This window comes from Phoxinus phoxinus (genome assembly GCF_949152265.1).
Source record: "Phoxinus phoxinus genome assembly, chromosome: 12".
Taxonomy (NCBI): Eukaryota; Metazoa; Chordata; class Actinopteri; order Cypriniformes; family Leuciscidae; genus Phoxinus; species Phoxinus phoxinus.
Window position 1 is genome coordinate 7251881 of NC_136887.1, and position 18015 is coordinate 7269895.

General features: G+C 36.7%; 2 protein-coding genes across 7 annotated transcripts in view; one reads left to right on the forward strand and one right to left on the reverse strand.

The window, feature by feature from the left end:
* The window catches only part of znf711 (zinc finger protein 711), a 555809-nt gene that overhangs the window by 339257 nt on the left and 198537 nt on the right, over positions 1-18015 (reverse strand). The window lies entirely within an intron of this gene.
* LOC307008627 (uncharacterized protein) lies at positions 3375-8527 on the forward strand. 5 transcript variants are annotated; one of them, XM_079631601.1, is made up of 7 exons: positions 3375-3579; positions 5039-5064; positions 5415-5484; positions 5750-5863; positions 6053-6222; positions 7679-7779; positions 8137-8527. In XM_079631601.1, the coding sequence occupies exons 3-6, from the start codon at positions 5442-5444 to the stop codon at positions 7709-7711; spliced, it is 360 nt and encodes a 119-aa protein (XP_079487727.1). In that variant the 5' UTR covers positions 3375-3579; positions 5039-5064; positions 5415-5441; the 3' UTR covers positions 7712-7779; positions 8137-8527. The 5 variants fall into 5 exon arrangements, 4 of the variants coding, with proteins under 4 accessions (XP_079487727.1, XP_079487724.1, XP_079487726.1 ...); XR_013799867.1 differs by lacking the exon at positions 5039-5064 and having other exon boundaries at positions 5750-5859; positions 8137-8516; XM_079631598.1 differs by lacking the exon at positions 5039-5064.

Sequence of the window (18015 nt, forward strand, 5' to 3'; positions counted from 1 at the left end):
CGCGAATAACTGCAATTGCAGATTTCGAACAGAGATGGCGACAAAGAGGAAAAACGACGGACTGCAGCTTTAAGTAAAATGGGATGGTACTTGGGTGTGTGTAAATAATTTTTTTAGAAATACATTTGCTGGTTAAAATTACTAACCATTTGGATCATGGATTAATGGCCATGGGAAAATGTGGGTCCCATGACCAAACCAGTTGAGAGAACCATTGGGTTCAAGAGTCAACATTGTAATTACAAAAATGAATCACAGCTGTAATTGACCGTTCGCAAAACCCCGCCCTTGAACGGTTCCCAGCAAACACGCGACGTCTGTTTGACGTTCAGATCATCTCCGTATAACGTCCGTCAGTTCAGAACCACTTTTGTACGTCCTGTGGACGTGCAAAACAGGTTCAAAATTTGAACGTCTGACTAGGACCCCCTATGGATGTCTGTGGACGTTCAAAACAAGTTCAAAAACTGAACGTCTGACTAGGACCCCCTATAGACGTCTGTGGACGTGCGAAACTGGTTCAATATCTGAACGTCTATTTAGGACCCCCTATGGATGTCTGTGGACGTTCAAAACAAGTTCAAAAACTGAACGTCTGACTAGGACCCCCTATGGACGTCTGTGGACGTGCGAAACTGGTTCAATATCTGAACGTCTGACTTGGGACACTTTTGGACGTCTGTGGACGTGCGAAACTGGTTCAATATCTGAACGTCTATTTAGGACCCCCTATGGACGTCTGTGGACGTGCGAAACTGGTTCAATATCTGAACGTCTAACTAGGACCCCCTATGGACGTCTGTGGACGTGCGAAACTGGTTCAATATCTGAACGTCTGACTAGGGACTCTTTTGGACGTCTGTGGACGTGCAAAACTGGTTCAATATCTGAACGTCTGACTAGGGACTCTTTTGGACGTCTGTGGACGTGCAAAACTGGTTCAATATCTGAACGTCTGACTAGGGACTCTTTTGGACGTCTGTGGACGTGCAAAACTGGTTCAATATCTGAACGTCTGACTAGGGACTCTTTTGGACGTCTGTGGACGTGCGAAACTGGTTCAATATCTGAACGTCTGACTAGGGACTCTTTTGGACGTCTGTGGACGTGCGAAACTGGTTCAATATCTGAACGTCTGACTAGGGACTCTTTTGGACGTCTGTGGACGTGCGAAACTGGTTCAATATCTGAACGTCTAACTAGGGACTCTTTTCGACGTCTGTGGACGCGCGAAACTGGTTCAATATCTGAACGTCTAACTAGGACCCCCCCTATGGACGTCTGTGGACGTGCAAAACTGGTTCAATATCTGAACATCTGACTAGGGACATTTTTGGACGTCTGTGGACGTGCGAAACTGGTTAAATATCTGAACGTCTGACTAGGGACTCTTTTGGACGTCTGTGGACGTGCGAAACTGGTTCAATATCTGAACGTCTGACTAGGGACATTTTTGGACGTCTGTGGACGTGCGAAACTGGTTCAATATCTGAACGTCTAACTAGGACCCCCTATGGACGTCTGTGGACGTGCGAAACTGGTTCAATATCTGAACATCTGACTAGGGACTCTTTTGGACGTCTGTGGACGTGCAAAACTGGTTCAATATCTGAACGTCTGACTAGGAACTTTTTTGGACGTCTGTGGACGTGCGAAACTGGTTCAATATCTGAACGTCTGACTAGGGACTCTTTTGGACGTCTGTGGACGTGCGAAACTGGTTCAATATCTGAACATCTGACTAGGGACTCTTTTGGACGTCTGTGGACGTGCAGAACTGGTTCAATATCTGAACGTCTGACTAGGGACTCTTTTCGACGTCTGTGGACGTGCAAAACTGGTTCAATATCTGACCGTCTGACTAGGGACACTTTTGGACGTCTGTGGACGTGCAAAACTGGTTCAATATCTGAACGTCTGACTAGGGACTCTTTTGGACGTCTGTGGACGTGCAAAACATGTTCAAAATCTGAACGTCTGACTAGGATCCCCTATGAACGTCTGAGGACATGCAAAATGGGTTCAAAATCTGAAAGTCTGACTAGGGACTCTTGTGGACGTCTGTGGAATTAATCAATTATTTACAATTTCTTTAATTTATATGGATTAAGAAATGGAAACTGTGAAATTTCTGAAATATATTTATTTTGGAAGAATGTGTGCTCAAACTTGCACATTCAGTGCATGCACATTTCCAGCATTAAAAACAATTCAGTAGAATTACAACCTTGCACATATGGTTGAGCCCACAAAGGGCCTAAAATATTACAGATTTATATTGAAAATGTTGGAGTGGGATCATATGTGTATTTTTGTTTTTGTAAAAACTCCTAATTCAATGTTGATTTAGCACATATACTGCAGTTATGTCCTGGAGGACACAGAATCCTTTACGGATGAACAAATATAGCAAATATGTGTGAGATAGGGTTAGGGTTAGGGTAACCATCCTACTTAAAAATATTTAAATATACCGCAAAGTAAGTAAATCAGAAGCTAAATCTATAATAATGAAAGAAGTTATGAGAATGTGTCAGGATAATAGAGGAAACATGAATACTGGTTTATGTAATAGTTGCAGGTATGATCAACAGAGCATTGTTATGAATCAAGAGGAAAATTTAGGGTTAGGGTTGTTAACCCTAGCACAAAATACAACAAAATTATACACAAAGTTACAGCAAGTAGGAAGCTATTATCGATAATAAGAAAGAAGTTATGAGAATGTGGCAGGAATAGAGGAAGGGGTAGGGTATGCAGAAAGAGGAAACCATCACGATTTTGGTTAGGACACACTGCAAACTCTGCACCTGATCAGCAGTGTTGTGCAATAAATATGATAGCGGGCGGCAGTGGCTCAGGTTCATGCTACAAACCGGAAGGCTACCTAACCCTATTCATCAAGGATGTTAAACTGATCAAACGTTACAGTAAAGACATTTATAATGTTAGAAAATATTTTAAATAAATGCTGTTCTTTTGAACTTTCTATTCATCAAAGAATTTTGAAAAAAAAATTGTACACAACTGTTTTCAACATTGAAAATAATAATGAATGTTTTTTGAGCATTCATCAGCATATTCTAATGATTTCTGAAGGACCATGTGACATTGAAGTGACAATGATGCTTTTTTTTTAATTATTATTATTATTATTTTTTTTATCTATTTTTTATTTATTGTTTTTTTTAATAAAATAAATGCAGCCTTGGTGAGCAGAAAAGACTTATTTTAAAAACATAATTTTTTTTACCGATCTAAAACTTTTGACCTGTAAAATATATAAAACTGTATATATATAAATATATTAAGAAAATATTATTATGAAAATTATTATTTTCTTCATAATAATAACAGTAGCATAAGCATGATCATTCATAAACTGGGGGTGGCACGGTGGCATTGTGGCGCACTGACTAAAACAGTTAGCGACCATATTTTGCGACCATTTTGCGACAACCGTTAGAGGAAAAAACCAAAGAAGAAGAATCGCCACACCGCAACGTCACCTGAAAGGTATCAAGCGAGGCTGCAGACACGGTGATATCCAGAGACTCTGCTTTTATTGAACAAAATCAGGTAGGTACAAAAAAAAACATTAATTTGATATGTTATTCAGTTGACATCAGATGAAGTGAATTAAGTCACGCCTCTTAATACCTTGAAATACTTCTTTAAACGTAGGCATTTTGCGCGGGGTCGACAAACGCGCCGGCGTTGCATAAGTTACAGACTTAAGAAATGTGAGAAAAAATTACAAATTTGTCGAAACAAAACTTTGTGCTTAAACATAATTCTGACCCTCCGTTAACTTTTTTTCTGGAGCACGTGTCTAATCTTAAACAAAACTCAGCAAACAGAGGCATATATCTTTATAATATAAGTGTCTATTTTTAAATGATCGAATTCAAAACTAATATAAATATTTTATGTTTATGTAATCTGTATAAAAAGAGAGATGTCTATCGTTCTCTCATCTGCTAACGTTAATTGTAGGCCTAACGTTAATATGTGAACACGTGAAGAGCACGCGCTTTTCAAGCAAATGTTCTGAGGCAATCCATGAAAACCTGTCAATGTCCACATCAGCTCGATAAAACATATCAAATTTAATCAGATTTATGTACTTTATGTCGTCTTGTGACGATATAAGAATGTTAATCTTGGAAAAATCGACCTCAGAAGTGGATTATTTTCACTTCGAGGAGAATTGGATACAGCTGTGAATAGTAAGTTATTCTTATGTATGTGCTAAATTGTTCTAATCGCTATATGAAATAATGTCTGAAAAACCGCAAAATGAGTGTTTAAATATTTAAATGTCGTGATTTTATATGTATTTGTAAGCAACGTATAACTGCAAATTAAAATGTAACGTTATATGCTCTAAAAAAAATTTATAATCTATCCAAAACTAGAAAACGAAAATTGTCTAACGTTAAACATATTTGTCAAAAATAGACAAATAGTTTTGGATAGATTATACATTTTTTACTGTAAACTAGACTAAATATATAGTATTTTGTCAAAAATAAAGTAGGTAACTTTATGTTGAATTATCAACTGATGTTAGTGTTTGTTCCAATTCAAATCCTTTGAAATATGTATGATGATAACGTATATTTTTACAAAGAAAGATTACGCTTGAACTATTGTTAAAATTTTAATTTTGTTTGACTTATATGTGAAAACTTTAATAAAATGGCAAAACATTTATATTATAAACAAAATCTTACCCATTCAATTATTTTTTATTGTGTTTTATTAGTGACGAATTTGGGGAGAGAATAAATATTTCCAAAGTTTCTGAAAATACAGTATGAGAATTAACTGTGTGTCCTCTTAGCTAAGATGTGCTGAAATACTCTTAGAAAGTCTTAAATGTTGGACTGATATGGCCATTAATTTTAAGAGTTTATCCTAAATTGGCACATTTTTAGTCATAAGATTTTTTTTTTTAATACGGCCCCTGATCTGTATATTTCTGTATATAAAATAGTTGTAGAATTTGAAATATTCTTCTTTATCTCTTTTTTAGGTTGAAGCAATAAAGACAGAAAAAGAGTTAAGTTTATGTTGAAGCAGAAAACCTTTATCGTATGTTGTTTCTCAAACGAAATCAATTGTACTAGGAACTAGTTTGGTTTGAGCACAAACTAGGGCTGCTCGATTATGTAAAAAATCAATAACAATTATTTTGGTCAGTATTGAAACCACTATTATGAATCTCAAATACATTAAGGCCCAGTTCCAGGAATGCACTAATCTTGTTGGTAGTACCAGTTTGCAACAATTATTAGTTAACCCTAAGTTGTTAACACTCCGGAATAGGGATGGGACAATTACCGTTTTCACTATAAACCACAATAAAATTTATTGACTGTTTGTAATATTGTTTAAAATTCAATTATCAGAGCCACGGGTCCAGGCAGAGCCACCAGATGGGACACAAGCAGTCCAGGCACAGCGATTTGTCTAAAGAAGGTATTCCTCCGAATGCAATTCACTGTGGCAAGAGTGTAAATGTTCTAAAGTAGCAGCCATGTCATAGTGCATATTTTTAACAACTGGTTTTAAGATTCTTAGCTTCATGCTTGACCTTAATTTATTCTCTATCAAGTATCATCATGGCTAAAAGTATATTGGTCTTTTTGCACTGACTGCTGAGTACAGCAGAGGCACACAACTTGCTACAAGAGCAATATCCATATTACGAACAATAATGTAATAGACACATTTCGTCTTTCAGATTATGACACGCCCATCCAAAGATCCTCTGGGAGGTCTTTCTCAGAGCAATCCTCTGCACATGAAGCCAGTACAGGGCCTTGTAGGGACCTACGATTTCCAATGTCCATGGCAAGTAAGTACTGAAGTGTTAGAGCTGGTATCAAAAACTATAAAAATGAATTGAACAGGACATACAGCATTAGCAGGTCTAACTTTGAACATCTGTTTAAGGATAACGGTAGCATAATTTTCTAATTGGCTTCTTGTCAGCAGTTTAAACCGACATGTAGACTTTTACATATGTGGTACTTTTTGTTTTCAGAATTTCAAAAAAAAGTTTTGACAAAGCTAGTTGACATCCACCTCGAGGTGAGAAGGCTGGGGAGAAGCGAGCCTCTCCTGTCGTCTGCCCACATCGAGCAGCTAGAAACGATGGACGAGTTTAAAAGAGAGGAGGAACGCCTCAAAGATAAAGATGCCTTTGACTCCCTGGTATGCACAATCTAGAAGTGATATAATTTTATGCACCATTTAATTTATAAATATTATTCTGTGGTATATAAGTCAGAACTTGTTATAGGTTGTTGTTTTTCTAACATGTCAGGAATGTTACACCCTCTCTTTAAAGGAACACTCTGACTTTTTGGGACTTTAGCCTATTCAACTTATCCCCCAGAGTTAGATAAGTCCATACATACCTTTTTCATCTCCGTGCGTGCTATAAGTCTGTTTGACGCACCCACCGCTAGCCTAGCTTAGCACAAAGACTGGATGTAAATGGTTGCAGTTAGCATACTAATCCAAATAAGTGACAAAATAACTCTTTCCTATTTACATGTTGTGATTTGTATAGTCACAGAGTGTACAAAAAACAAAGTCACATGAGACACAGACATATTTTAACTGTATAAATACTGGGAACTATATTCTCTGAAGGGGAAGCACTGCTACTTGGGCGGAGTGATAACCGCAGCACCTGAGACGCGCTCTGAACGAACTCTGCTCCTCACCACGGCGCGTCTATATAGTTCCCAGTATTTATACGGTTAAAATATGTCTGTGTCTCATGTGACTTTGTTTTTTGTACACTCTGTGACTATACAAATCACAACATGTAAATAGGAAAATGTTTGCGTTATTTTGTCACTTATTTGGATTAGTATGCTAGCTGCAACCATTTACATCCAGTCTTTGTGCTAAGCTAGACTAGCGGTGGGTGCGTCAAACAGACTTATAGCACGCACGGAGATGAAAAAGGTATGTATGGACTTATCTAACTCTGGGGGATAAGTTGAATAGGCTAAAGTCCCAAAAAGTCAGAGTGTTCCTTTAAAGGTGCTTCAACTCAGCAGAATTGGAGGGAGAGATCTGAGAGATGGAATACATAAAATTTTAGACAGGTATTTTTAACAAGATCCCTACATATAGGAACATGTTACACGCAGAACACAAAACGCGTTACATTTATTGTCACAGTTTGCTGGTCGACGGAGGATGTGACGCATCTTAACCAACTTATACTATACACTTTATTCACTAGACCACTGTCCGAAACAAGAAAGCTGTGGAAAAATAGAAAAAGCTTCAGAAAACTGCATTGACTGCCATTTCCATATTTCATAAAAAAAAGTTAAACAAATGTAAGTTGCCTCTGTCATCCGCCCATATAGTGCAGCTGGAGACAATGGAGGAGATTAAATGCTTATTAATTATCTGAAATGCAATCATGAGTCCTCAAAGAAACTTGATGTGTAAGGTATAAAGAGGAGGGGATTTCACAAGTGCAAGGACAGGAAAGTATGTCATTGGAGCTATAAAATGGTCAACTTTCTGGAATCGATTAAACAGAACCACATTTCTTTAGTCTACTCTTGGCACTCACCCATGCTACAGTTCCTGTAGATTACCACACACGTGTCATTTCTAAATGGTGAATTTGTTTCCTCAGGCTCTTCACCAACCGGCTAATGTCGAGTTTTAACATGAAGGGGAAGGGGAAGAAGCAAAAACTGCCTCTAGAATCAACCAAAACATTTGAAGCAATTACAGGTACACAGCAGTTTCCCACGTCATTTAAGTTTAACACTAACTCACTTGTTTTCACTACCTCAACATATTCTAGTGTCAGTCTTAGCAAAAATATTGCAGTCTTACACCTTCCTAACATACAGCGAAGCGAGTTTACAGAACCAATCTTCAGTCAGGTGTATGCTGCCATATACCACACCAGTCACCATGGGTCTGTGCAGTATTGCCACTTAGTTGATATTTGACAGGAGGAATAAGGAACTTCTCAGCTGGTTGTTTTCACATAAAAAATATTGTATGTGAAGTCATTGCAATGTAACACTGGTTTTCTATATATATATATAAAAATGTATATATTTTTTTGTTCAACTCTTGCAGTGGCTGTCTTGAAATGGGATGCAAATGCGACTGAGGCTACAATCAAGCTCCATGCCGCAGACCACCTAAAGCATGCGCCGGGAAGGAAGGGAGGGGGAGGGCACACGGGTTTAAATATTCTATAATTTTCTATTATTATAATTTTTTTGTTCACTTGCCGTTTAAATAATTAAATTAATTGTATTTATTTATCAGCCTGTTCAGCGCTGAGAAGAATGGGAGGGGGAGGGCATACAGGGGTGGTGAAATTTTGTGTAGTTAAGGGAAAATTCTATATATTTTTGTTCACTTGCTTTTTGTTCATTGTTTCAAATTTGTTTTAGTAATCAGCCTGTTCAGATTTTTTTTTTTAAATCATTAAAGATGTAAAAAAATAAAATATTGGCATTTCAAACTATTTATTTATATTTTTGTCCTTTTTAATAGATCAGATGTCATTTATTTCCAATAAGGATACTAAAATGTATTTGCATATCAGGGGTGGGGATAGGTCATTTATTTACAATTTTAAAGCAGTAGTGCGCACTGCTTTCACTATGACTCGAGTGAGTTTTATTGTATACCATGTGGTCATCCAACCTTGTAAACTGATGAAGGTCTGATGACCAAAACATGGTTTAATAAAGATAATAGGGTTAGAGGATAAGACAGGCCTCATTAACTATTAAAATAATAGTTGATTTGTGACATCTGAAATCAAGAAATGTGTCAAATTGTGTGAATGCCCTCTAGACATCTGTAGGTGACATTGAAATGACTTTTTTATTTAGAACCCTGTAAAGATGTTGGACGTCAATAATGATAATTTAAAAAGTTCAATGTGTACGTCAATAGTGAACGTTAAAAAGACGTTGCAAAAACGTTCATTCTGGCTCCTCAGTGGACGTCTTCTGAACATTCACTTTTTATGTCACTTGGACGTCCACAGTTAACGTTGAAAAGACGTTCGTTCTGGCTCTTAAGTGGACGTCTTTTGAACGTTCACGTTATGTCACTTGGACGTAAACAGTGAACGTCAAAAAGACGTCTAAAAAAGACGTTGCAAAAACTTTCATTCTGGCTCCTCAGTGGACGTCTTCTGAACGTTTACTTTTTATGTCATTTGGACGTCCATAGTTAACGTTGAAAAGACGTCTAAAAAAGACGTTCGTTCTGGCTCTTCAGTGGACGTCTTTTGAACGTTTACGTTTTATGTCACTTGGACGTAAACAGTGAACGTCAAAAAGACGTCTAAAAAAGACGTTGCAAAAACTTTCATTCTGGCTCATCAGTGGACGTCTTCTGAACGTTCACTTTTTATGTCACTTGGACGTCCATAGTTAACGTTCAAAAGACGTCTAGAAAAGACGTTCAAGCTGACTCTTCATTGGACGTCTTTTGAACGTTCACTTTTTGTGTCACATGGACGTCAACATTGAACGTCAAAGAGACGTCTAAAAAAGACGTTGCAAAAACTTTCATTCTGGCTACTCAGTGGACGTCTTCTGAACGTTCGACAAAGACGTTGTAATGACGTCGTTTGGACGTGTCTGTGCTCAGTGGGTTCTCGTCCAATCCTATAGCTCAGCAACTGTAACTAAGGAGAAGGACCTCCGTCAAACATTCCGATTTCAGCAAGATAGTGAAGCGATGCGCCTATGGCAGTGAGGTCTGCACGGGCTTAAAACTTGCTGTATTTTATGATTGCTTGCAACTATTATTAAAAAATAGGCTACAAACACCGTTTCACTACGGCACTGCGGCTCCTCATCAGTCAGCAAACAAGAGAAGAAAAAAAGGAAAAGCACGGACTTACTAATTACGAAACTTAGATGTGGTTTAACAGGTACACAGTCACAAATTCCTCTGGAACTCAAACATTAAACTTCAAAACAAAGTTTGCGCAGTTGCACAACTATTTACACACATATATCCTTCTCAGTAGGCTACGAGTTATGAATGAAGAGAACAGCATTGAGAGTTGATGTTTCAGCGCGTCCTCTGATTGCAGTGTTGTGACTGAAATAGCGCGCGCGGGAGCACATGCGCAAAACAGTTTTGTAAAATGATATATGATCAAATAAAAATTATTGATATATAATTTTACAAAACTGTTTTGTGCATGTGCTCCCGTGCGCTATTCTGTGTATACTTTCTGTCGTGCCCTGGAGGATATGTCTGCTGCATTACTCCTAAACCAATCACTTAATGTATGGATCTCAACCCAGCCATGGCTATGGTTCTGAATTGTTTGACGGGCGTAGTAACAATAACTAAGGGGCGTGGCTTTTGCGAACGGTCAATTACATGCAGGAATTTATTTGTATTACAGAGTAGTTAAAGACAGTTAATATAAAGAGAGTCACAAAATAAAGGATATAAAATTGCTTTGAGTTCAAACAAGTTTATTATGTGAGAGGAAAAACATGTCCAGGAACACTTAACTCAGTTTGAATAAAAATAAAAATATTCACGCTGCTTTCAATGAGAGATGAAGACTTGTGTTTGAAATTACTGACTATTTGGTGTTTGTCACAAATATATCAGGAAAACAGCTAAATAATCAAATTATTATAGAGACTAAAATTTGATTTTGATAAAAGAAAATACAAAATTACAGTTGCCATTTTCTTTTTCTTTGCCTTTGCAGGAGTGGCAAAATAGTTTTTATTTAGTTCTGGAACCTGCTGTCATGTAACTGCAGTAAGCAGATAGTTCCACCTCACCAGCTCACTTTATTCCTGGGTGACATTTTATTAATCAAGTCTCAAAAAAAAGAAAGAAAGAAAGAAAGAAATAGATCAGCGTTCACTTGCACACAAAGGTGTCCCTTTCTCTTGCAGTCTCTATTTTTCAGCAAACACTGCATGTAGACTCTCTTCCATTAAAGGTTATCCATGAAAGACAGAACTATTATCCCTTCTGAACACACTATGTTTATTGAATTCCAAAACCTTCTGCTCTGACAGGCTCTTACTCAGTGAAACTTGCAATCCTTCATTTAGAGACACATCGTGAACCCTTTAAGTTCCATTTACATGTTACTTATGGAGTTCACAGCTCCACGGGTAATTATTATGATTCTGGATACCTGTCAAAAAGAGAACAGGTTGTTCTGACCAGACAGCCTGAGTTATTGCACTGATGGTTCTTTCTGGGCTTCTCTTCACAGTATAATGCTTCATTCTTCTGTTAAGATGATCACAGTGAGACTCCATTATCTCAGCTAATTACCTAATCATTCACATCGCACTATCTCAGCTGTACCAGTCCTCAAAAACACTATCATCTTACAGCTAAAGCAAGAAAGGAGACATATTAAAACCATGTCCTTACAAAAAAAAAAAAAAGAGAGAAAGAGAGAGAGAGAGAGAGAGAGAGAGAGAGAGAGAGAGAGAGAGAGAGAGAATGAGAGATAAATATATGTTCATTTTCTTAAAAGGGGTTGCAATAGTTGCTTTATACATCTTGTAGTGAGATTTGTGACTGCCACAACAAAGTCTTTTAACTCTTTCCCCGCCAGCATTTTTGAAAAAAGTTGCCATTGCAGCCACTGCCAGCTTTTTTGATCATTTTCACAAAAGTTGCATAGCCCCCAGAATATTTTGTTTTATGAATATCTGAATATTCAATATATCAAAAGATAGAACAGATCCCATGCTTTAAAATAAATAAATAAACACTTCATGCATTCCTTTTTTTTTATCAATACTTGAATGTGGGTAAGTTTTTTTTTTTTTTTTTTTAAGTAAAAAGAGTAAAAAGCTAAGACTGCATCTGGATCGGATTCAGAACGATGAGTAGATTGAGTCCATCAACACCTCGAAAGCTTCAAAGTCCTGTAGTCTCGGGTCAACATTTCATTCAGTAACATTAGGCAGTTTGGATTTATATGCTGTTGAATGTTGATGATCGATTCATTTTACATATGCATCTGCTTACATACAGTTTGCTATCCCTTGTTTCTGCTTCTTCTTCACCTGTGTTTTGATCAGGAGATTCTACTCTCTCAGAAGATGTGTCCCCTACTGTATAACAGTGAAAACACAGAAACACGTGGAAGCGCTGTCTCACAAATGACGGAACTTTGCGTCAATGGCAGGGAAAGAGTTAATGTTAAATGCACAAAAACGAACTACTGTACATAAAATCGGTTCCACTTGTCCCGGCATGTGAGTCAGGCACGCTAACAAGAGCACTAAAGACCACAGCCTCTAGAATCAGCTGTAGTGTGCCTGAAGAGTGAGATTTACCTGCACAGTATCTCCACCAGCTGGGCTCTGTTGTTACATATTAATGAGACATTCAGTAGTCTACTCTCTCACACACACACATGCACACACAAGCACACACACACACACACACGCGCACGCACACACACACGCATGCACGCACGCACGCACGCACACACACACACACACACACACACACACACACACACACACACACACACACACACACACACACACACACACACACACATACTTATCTAACTCTCAAACCATCAACCTGTTTTTTTTTTAAAGGCTATTCAATATCTTTTTGTGACTTTTTATTATTTAAATTACTTTTTTATTACCAGTAGGCCTATTTTAAAATTGCGGTCACACTTTAGTGTAGGGTCCAATTCTCACTATATTAACCTACTATTAACTTTGCCTTTTGCCTTAATAAACTCCTAGTTACTGCTTATTTATAGTTAGTAAGATAGTTGTTAAGTGATTGGGTAGATTAAAGGATGTAGTATATGGTCATGCAGAATAAGGCATTAATATGTGCTTTATAAATACTCATAAACAGCCATTATCATAGAAATTTGCATGCTAATAAGCTACTCATTACAGTTTTTTCCAACTGCTTACACTCAAAATCGTTTCATGTCACACGATTTTTGAAACCTCTCACTCAAAGTGCAAAACTACACATTAAATCTTCAAAACCATAAGCTATTTCTCAGCCTTTGACTCAGTTTTCAATTGCATAAAACACTTTTTTTCAAAACACTACACACAATTCTCTAACTAAAACACAAAAATCTAACAGTAAGTGACTTGCTTTCCTTTTCCAAACACAACCAATCAAAATGCTACACTTATTCACCTGGCCACACACACACACTCCTCACATGTGCAAACACTACAGTAATTGCTGATCACTAACCAATCTCTGCTTTACTGTAGTATAGGCCTATAAACAGGTAAAAGGTCAGATTTGAACAATAGATTCCTTCTAAATAATATGTTTTTGGTTTACATATGTTTATGGTTTTGTTGTATGCTACTGTAAACAACCGTAATATTAAATATTTTCTGTTTCTACGTTGTATTGGTGTTTCCAGTGTAGATAATTCACAAGGTTTACAGTGTACTTGGTCCCCTCTCAGCAGATTACTTTCACTAACATTGAAATGTATATATAAGCCTATGAAAGACCAAAGACCTTTAGATTTAGAACAACAGTGTTTGCATGATATATCCAAAAATGTACTATTATGAAAGAAGTGTTTGCCATTTGATGCAAATGCTTCATTCTAACATGTGTTTATGGCATTTTGAATGTAGTGTTACATTTTGAAGGAGATGTGAGGCCATTTGCATTTGTGTGTGTGCAGTTTTGGGAATTGTGTGTAGAGTTTTGAAAAAAGGAGACATAGTTTTGAAAACGTGTGTAAGCAGTTGGAAAAAACTGTAATAGAACACTAAAAGTGTAACCAAAGTGACTTCTACTGTTTGTAGTATGAGCAAAGTTCTATCCCTTAACCATGCAAACAAACCTGCATGTTTACATTTTCATTAAAAGTTTATTGGGTTGTATTATTAATATTAAACAATATTTACTTTTTATGCATTTTATGCATTGATTTATTCAGCTAATACAGGTTAAATTACTGCTACAAATGCTAAATAATGGTGTTACCAGTATCTCATGGATTACTGAAAAAGGTTTTCGGCACCACTAGACTAAAAACAAAACATTACCAGCTCTTCTATAAGACTCTGACATGTAACCTTTGAGTGATCTAATGTGTGTTAGTTTGTGCAGTGTGGAAGATCTAATGAATCCTGATGAATTTGATTCTGCACAGATAAAGTCAGACCTGATTTGGTGCGTCGTGTGCGCAGCTGTAAACAAACACTGCAGTGGTTTGTCTCAGTCTTTAATTCTCCTCATTTTGCTGTAATGTAGTCAGACCCTCTAGTAAAGCTTTAGTCTAAATGCATGACCTACCACTGATCAATAAAGACATGCTTGTGTGGTCAGAAAGACTGCAAGATGCTGACACTTAATTAATGCAGAAACATACTGTTTCATCTCTATGGCAACATGACAAGCCATTACATCTAGTGTTCCTCTAATTCTTGATCTTTTTGAACAAAACCAAATTCTATTGGGCAGAGTAAACTAATATGTACGCTAATGCTAATGAGTAAGCTAATGCTACATCATACAGTATGTGTGTTTTTTTTTCTTCTTTTTGAAATGTCAGGTTTTTTTTAAGCTTTCGTGTAGTAGATTTGCACAAGCAATACAAGCAATACAATTTAGCCTACTTGTTTAGGTTGTGAACACATTGGCTGAGTGATTCACTCCATTCATGCCAAGTCATCTGATGTAACCTGTAGAAAGTGATATAAAAGTAAAAACAAAAATGTATTTTATTGTAATAAAAATAAAGTTACAGCTGTTAATTCAGTTTTTACATACTTACGGTTTAAGTCCCATTCCTGACACTAGCTAATACAGATATAAAACGATAATTTTGTCATTGCAAAAGAAGCTGTGTTGCACAGCCCTGATATTAATTTTTTTGTTTCTTTTGTAAGGAAAGAAAACAAAATGTGTGTAATTATTGGGTTTAGCAATGTGCATGGATAGGACTCAAAGCAGAATATGTGCTAAGTCACACAAAAATACACTCACACAGATAATTCAAATATAAAATCCCCAACAATATTACAACATGGTCTCTGTATTAGTCCTCCAGTGTTCGCATTTCTATGTTTTGCGTTTGCTTTTCACTGCATTGGAAATTTTCACCTGACGCCCCACCGTGCTTTTATTATTTTTATTCTTTAAAACAACAATACATTTTTGAATTCATGAAATAACTTGTCTTTTCTACCAGGACAAAAGGTAGTTCACCCAAAAATGAAAATTATGTCATGTCGTTCCAAGCCCGTAATAAAGACATCATCAAAGTAGTCCTTACACTAACAGTGGGTTAGTTAGAAATTTTTGAAGCATCGAAAATACATTTTTGTCCGAAAATAACAAAAACTACGACTTTATTCAGCATTGTATTCTCTTCCGGGTCTGTTTTCAATCTGCGTTCACGACTCCGCAGTGACGCTGCTGACGTGTTATCTCGTCCGTGTAGTATTCGGGTTCAAATAAATATGGATGGGCAAAAAAATGCAAGTCTTCCTCTGTGTCGAAATCCTTAGACATGTTTGCGAAGATTGTTTTGTTTACATCGTGCGTCTCCCTCAGACTGTAAACGAAGCTCGGGCGCACCAGATAACACGCCAGCAGTGTCTTACGTCAGCAGCGTCACTGCGGAGTTTTTGGACAAAAATGTATTTTCGATGCTTCAAAAATTTCTAACTAACCCACTGATGTCACATGGACTACTTTGATGATGTCTTTATTACCTTTATGGACATGGACAGTATACCGTTCATACATTTTCAATGGACGGACAGAAAGCTCTCGGACTAAATCTAAAATATCTTGTACTGTGTCCCGAAGATGAACGGAGGTCTTACGGGCTTGGAACGACATGAGGGCGAGTCATTAATGACATTATTTTCATTTTTGGGTGAACTAACCCTTTAACAGCTGACATTTACCTACACTGGATGTAAGCATCACAGTGGGTCAAAAGCAAATAATAACCAATTATAATCACTGACACTGTCTACACAAGATACAAACAAACATAAAAAAACAGTATAGTGGCAAATTAAATACATACATAAACACTACTAAAGATAATAATGGCACTATCAGAGCTAAGCGTCACGTTTATGGACTCTTATTTTGATATTCTGTTCTATTTCCTGCTTTGTTTAGTTTTGGTTATGCATTTGTTCCTGTGGTTATCATCAGCTGTATCCTATTCAGTTTAGACATTTGTCCGTTAGTGTTGGTGTTTAACGTGCTTATTATTCTCCTGAGATTGCTATTGTATTATGTATTTCTAATCATTTCCTTCATCGAGTGCATGATTAAACCAGCCTCTGATTTACAGAACAACTGACCATAAAAAGAAAATCAGAATGGACAGCAAATATCCACAGAATGGATATTTGCTGGTGTTTTTGAGCTGGAGGCTCCGACACCCTGCAAGCCCAAGCCCTACCGACGTCATCACAGAACCTGGTCATCTTATTACTGTATCTGCTACATTTCACTGTCACTGAGAGAGATTCAGGACCTTTTGTTATATATTTGGGATGTACTTAAACCAATTAATTAATACACTGAATTAAAAGACAATGTAATGTCTGTCTGCATATATTATCAGAACTATACAGAGCCCGCAAGGGTTCAGGAAATATTGTGAAAAACAATACAAAACTGCATTGAAGAAAGAAAGAAAGAAAGAAAGAAAGAAAGAAAGAAAGAAAGAAAGAAAGAAAGAAAGAAAGAAAGAAAGAAAGAAAGAAGCTCAACAGCACAATTTGTTTCTTTTGTTTCGTCCTCCACATGAAGTCATCATCATGGTAACCATAACAGACAAGACAGACACATGGAGAAATATCATTTTTTAGTTAGTCAGTTCCTCCTGGGGTCTTAAAAGAACTGTTTGATACTGTTACGTCAGACTGAATGTACAGTCGCTCACCGCTGAAGTGCTCTGGATAATGCATGACCCCTTGGCCTTTCAATGAAGAGAAAATATATATACTGTATATATAATGTATTTATATATCATATAATTCATATCTACATTATATTTGGCTGCATGTTTTTATACTATTTTTATACTGTTGTGTAAATACTGTTTTTACCTAATTTTTACAATAAAATATCTCAAAAATGTTTAGGCCACATACCATATATCTTTGAATGTAACCTGTGGAGTTTATTTACTCGGGGCAAAATTGTTTGACGTTTTTATGACTGCATAGTGGATTCATAGCTTGCACGAACATTATATTAACCAGATGGCCTCTTGGAACAATGGAAATATTCAGCAGATGTTGTTTTCACAAATATAAACCATTCTTCCCAATTGAGGGTGACTTCTATCACATTTACAAATCTAACCTAATCAGCATTTTGCTATTTTTAGCCAGAACCCCATTTTCAGCATACATTGTCAGTTTATTTTCTTTTGATTTTCCTTTGGAAACCCATCTGAGGCACTTCTCTTTTGAGTCAGATTCGTGACTCGTTCAGACTATTTTGTGAATCCATTTGACCAGTTCATTAAAAAGAAATGATTCAAAGAAACGATTTGATCGCAAATTGAACAACACTATCAACAAACCACCTATCCATCTTTATAATTTTCTGTGGTTTGAAATCCAGTAAGGAAGGGGTCTGGTGAAATGTATCCGAGTAAACGTATTGGAGGATGTGATCCTAAAAAGCCACTTGCTAACAGAAGAGATTTAAATAAAAAAACTGAGAGCGTGAGATAAATTATTTATTACACATCAAATGCATGTTTTTACTGTCATTGTATGTATTGCTACTAACTGGTTATTTGACATCAGTTGTTGTGACTCTCTGATAGTTACAATAGAATTTGCATGTTTGTTGAGTAGCCCTCCAAAAACTTTTCTAGAATATGATGATGAAACTGGCAATGATATACATTTTAAAACTGATAAATCAATCAATCAAATGCAACCTAATATGATGCTTTTTTGTATAAGTATCATTTCATGA